The following is a 5,205-nucleotide window of genomic DNA, read 5'->3' as shown; positions in this document are numbered from 1 at the left end:
CTCAAAATAAACACAAATGAATTTCCGCTGTTTACAAATATTCTCTGAGCACATATTAAAAGGCTACAATCAGTTCTTCTTAGTGTAATTATAAACAAATTGCCATCACTGTTGAATAGTTCGTTTTTTAAACTCAAACTAATGAATTACAAATATTTATATACACATTCATGCAAACACTGCAAAAAAGATAACAAAAAAAAAACTTACAGGCAAAGCCTTTCTGAGGCACAAAATGTAAAGAAAACAGAGAGATGACTTGTTGGCCCACCACACAGAAAGAAAACTAGAATACAGTGGCTATTTCCTGGTTAACCTCTAACCCAAGAGTCACATGACCTAAACCAACCACTAAGAAAAACAAATACAATAAACAACACCTATCTTACAACAAAAAAACACAACAACATTGCACAACAAAATAAAAAACAAACCCATCTCAATACACCTATCATATAAATTACAGACCCTTAATTTTTTTTTTGTAAGTGGGCAAACATGCAAAATCAGTAGGGGATCAAATAAATATTTCCCCACTGTATGCATATGTATTATTAATAATAAATTCTGATTTATTAATATATACACACACACACATGCACACATACATACACATAATTAATTAAAAAAAATTAACTTTTCTCAAAGATTGCTTGAATTTATTCAAATATTTAGGTACCCACAGATAAAAACATCATCAAATATATTTATGCAAAATTGAGTACATAAGAGCTAATGACTGGAAGACAAAATATGGGCAGAGTTCAGGTAAGGCAAACTCTACTGAACACATTTTCAAAAGGGTTAATAGGCAGTGTCAGTGAGACTTCAAACAACGCTAGATTTCATAATCACACAGGTATTCTGTCAGGAGCAGTGCCATGCACGACCGTCATAGACAGTTTTATCTGAATTCAGTGGGTGTTTAACAAAAGTGAAGCACTTATATTATGTGAATATCAACTTGATATCAAAGACAGCACAATTTAATATCAAAATCTGATATTACTATTACATCACTACACGTATAAAATAAGGGTATATTGAGTGTGTATTAGCAGTGCTTCTCTGGCAGTTAATTGGTGAATCCGACATCATGAGTTCAGTGGGTGTCATTCCAAATAAGATCCATGAGATCTCCAAGGAGCATCTTCACCATTCTAATAAAATTACTTCTGACCCAAATTCCCACCAGTCGCTCTAAGTACCAAACAACTTGAGTGAATTTCTAAGTAAAAAAGTAAAAACCTACATCAGCTAAAGCAGCATTTGCTGTCAAAAACAGCAGTGCTGTGATTCTTAAGGCCCAGCCTTTCACAGTAACTTCCTCAAAGCAAAGTCTCCTCCATCCGGATCCTTAAAGGAGAGGGATGCTCTGTTTTTTTTTTTTTTTTTAAGGGTCAACCCCTCCAAGCTCAGTTTTAAAATCGGCCACTAGAGGGGGTATTTCCTGATTCTGTCACTGAGGTCCTTTATGTACCTTCCCCTTTGCCTTCTTCCTGCTTTGGTTTGGAGTTTGCCACGCTCTGGCTTTTTTCTTCATCATTCCCTGCCTCTGAAATTGAAAAATAGAGAGTTAATTTGTTAGTGAAAGCAAAAACATAAACAAGAGACAGATGGTTTTAATGAAAACTAGAAAGCTAAGCACGGCAGGCAGTTTAGCAGTTGCTGCAATGCTTTTTCACAGGGATGCCCTCAGCTAACAGGCCGGTATTTGATAAAGCACATCCGTGTTTGTCTTAAGCTAAAAACTGGTGCGGGAAGCCACTAACATGCCGTCTAAACTCTCTAGTTAGCCCAAAAGCAGGCTTGTCTGATATATTATTCATGGCTAGCCTGCCTCTCAGTGTTTTGATGACACTGCAATGTTCTTTCTGAAGAAGCAACACTCACTTTACTCACCTGCTTTGCTGATATTGAGCTCAGACAGAGTTTGGGAGAGTCTGCTAGCGTCCAGGCTGCCGGAGGTTCCCAGGATGTCGTGTACAGCATTGCGTCTGCCGGTCCTTCCAGAGGCGATGAAGTCTTCATATGTCACCTCGACATCAGTCATATCTAATGCGTTTCAACATAGCAGTGCCTGTGACAGAGAGAGAATTTTTTTTTTTTTTTTTTTTTTTTTTTTTGCTGTGACATGCAGTTGCTTTGCAAGTCATTTAACATAAAAAAAATGTAAAAAAAAAATTAATGTGACTTTAAGAATATAAGATCACTTTATACCTACTAAATGGAATCTAAGCAGAAAGAACACAAACAGCACTCAGTGCTGCATTAAAATAATTTTTTTATTACAACGTAATTATTAAAATATTTATTTGCTTACTGCTATACATTGGGCCAATGGTTCTCAAAAACATTTTAAATTTATGCTAGTCAATCAAGATAGCATTTCCATTTTAATGTGCTCTGATGCATTTTTATATTTTATATAGACACTATTTTAAATATTATAATAATATTTCTTTGAAAAATATATTACAAAATACACCAAAACAGCATATTAACAACATTTTTTTTTTTAAAATCTTTGAAAAATATATTACAAAAATATTATGACTGTTTTCAACATTTATAATAATGAGAAATGTTTACTATTCTACAAATCAGCATATTATTATTATTTTTTTTTTTTTCTTTTTTGTGACACCGAAGAGTAATGGCTGCTGAAATTACAGCTTTGCCATCACAGAATTAAAATTAAAATATTAAAAACAAAAAAACAAAAAAAAACAGCTATTTATAAATTATATATTATTATATAGCTATTTATAAATTATATATTATATTATATTTCACAACATTACTGTTATTACTGTATTTTTGAACAAATGCAGCCTTGGTAAGTATGAGACTTTGTTCAAAAACTTCTTACTGAAGCGTTCAAAAAATCTCTCTGATACCAATTTTTTTTAACAGTTACAGTCTTTTTAGATTAATAAATTTCAAACTTTTTCAAAATGATTCCATTACTGATCAACATTTGAACAAAGACTGTTCTAACCATTAAGAATCCCAAGCAAGTAACAATGTATAGATTATATAAGCAGCCATAATCTGGCCTAGATAAGAAGATAAGCTTGGAAAAGGGACTGTTAATTCTGTGCCACATTTGTGATCTCATGCATTTCTATATTGTCCTTCTGGATTTGCTTTTTATTGGAGATTCTTTTTTTATGTTGTGCGAAAAAAAATATATCCCATAAAACATTTTTTTTATAATCTGATCCCTGATCAGATCATCAAAACAGATGTGGCACAACTCTGCAGCAAGATTATCTAGAATTGTATTGAACTAAATATCACTCATGATGTATAAGGACGGTCTTCCCTGAGCTCAGAGTTATATTTAGCCAATGTTATCATCTTAGCACCGTCATTCTCAGCTATTGCCTTCAAAATAGTGCCACTGTGTGGTGAAACACCCATAAGGAGGTCATCATTAAAGGGCTGTTCACAATATTATTCTATTCTATAAGTGAAAAAAACAAACAAGAAATGAGTATTATTTGTATTAATGTTCTCTCTTTATGTAGTTATATGACATACATGAGCATGTGATCCACATGCAGGTCAAATTTATGCAGAAATGTAGACATTTCTGAAACTTTTCTTCACCACTGTACTTGACATACCATAATATTATCACATTCTATTGAAAGGCCTCTGCTGTAAACACTAAATGAATTGCCTTTTTCCATTTATACATGGGAAAGAGGCATAATTTAAAGCCCACTTGGCAAAGCAGTTCAAGTCTAAGTCCAAAAATCAATAAGGACTTGAGTAAGCAGTTCCTCAAGGCAACAGTAACAATTGTGCAGAAGAGTTGTCACACACGCTCACGTTTGTTTTGATACCTAATATTACAAATGATTTCATCAATATGTGATGGTAAAAGATACATTTATATTCCAGTTTACTAATTTTAATCTATATGTAGTATTGAGGTATGATCTGAGGACAGGTGGTTTCAGGGGAAGTGAGTGATAATACAACGTTATCATTTCAATGTTAATAAACAGAAGTCAAAAGAAATACTCATACTAGTTATCTAGTAATATTATTTTTAATATAATCTAGAAAAAAAATTATCTGACGTATTATGAAGGAGTATGTTCTACAATAGCTCTAATGTTAGTTAGAAAGTGCATCATAATAATAGTGAGATAATCTAAGATTTGCTTCATTCATATATTAAACCCTTCATTGCCCCAAACTCAGAATATAAATCACCTTATTAACTAAAGCAAAACTGAAAAAAAAAAAATGCATATTGTTGTGACATCATAGCTCGCCCCCATTTGCCTTTGTTTAAATGAACACACAATCCTGACATTTTGACAGATCTGTGAACAATTAGAGCATAAAATGCATTATTTGATATGACGTAAAAATTAAAAAAAAAAAAAAAAAAAAATGTTTTTGTTGCAAGACACTGGCTGCTCGCTCTCGTCCTTGATATCTCACGTGTACTCGGTAATAATATCATATCAAAACATAGTATCCAACATGACATATCCCGATATGACAGCTGCAAGTACAAATCCTCCCACCAGAACAATTATTTCATTTACAGCACAACATACGGCGTCTGAGTGCAACGGGTTGAATAAATCTGACAGGCTATACAAAGATGCTAATAAAACAGGCGCGAGAATACGACTCAGAGGCCGAGCGAATTCGCAAATCATACCTGTTTTAGGCTGGACGTTTTCCTAATGGTCAAGGCTATGCAGCTTTGTCTCTGCAGTTAATAGGCTACTTCAGTAGGATGCGACGGTGCTGTCAGTGCTGGTGCTGCTGGTTCAGTCCATGGGTCTGCAAGAGAAGAGATGGGTGACGTATGCGCGTTGCTGAGTGCTGATGATATACGAGGATTATCCAAAACCATTCTGTCTGCTTATGCCGAGTAGCGCTGAGGCGTTTGATTCATCTCAGTGACTCGAGTCTTTTGTACCAGTTCACTGATTTGTTCAGTGATTCTTTGTTTTGTGTTTCAACGTCCGCCAGAAGGTGGCGACAGTGAGTCGTTTTTGTTATGATTCGTTCACTGATTCTTTGAAAAGACGGTCATTATGATTTTTACACATTGTATTGTTTTTTTCCCTATGGAAGCAAATAAGAGACATAACTATTTGAAATTTAACAGCCACTGAATACTTAGTTTTGAAATATTTTATTTCGAAAAACATTTATCTGAATTTATTT

General features: G+C 33.9%; 1 protein-coding gene across 1 annotated transcript; it reads right to left on the bottom strand.

The window, feature by feature from the left end:
- Positions 1–690: 690 nt before the first annotated feature.
- Positions 691–4,984, bottom strand: LOC109093558 (cAMP-dependent protein kinase inhibitor alpha). The gene is made up of 3 exons (XM_019107291.2): positions 4,691–4,984; positions 1,903–2,080; positions 691–1,555 (listed from the first exon to the last, which is right to left on the bottom strand). Exons 2-3 carry the CDS (start codon positions 2,051–2,053, stop codon positions 1,473–1,475), a joined length of 234 nt encoding a protein of 77 aa, XP_018962836.1. The 5' UTR covers positions 2,054–2,080; positions 4,691–4,984; the 3' UTR covers positions 691–1,472.
- Between the last annotated feature and the right edge of the window lie 221 nt (positions 4,985–5,205).

Source organism: Cyprinus carpio, chromosome A24, assembly GCF_018340385.1.
Source record: "Cyprinus carpio isolate SPL01 chromosome A24, ASM1834038v1, whole genome shotgun sequence".
In the NCBI taxonomy this organism is placed as follows: domain Eukaryota; kingdom Metazoa; phylum Chordata; class Actinopteri; order Cypriniformes; family Cyprinidae; genus Cyprinus; species Cyprinus carpio.
This window is presented reverse-complemented; position numbering and strand designations above follow the sequence as displayed.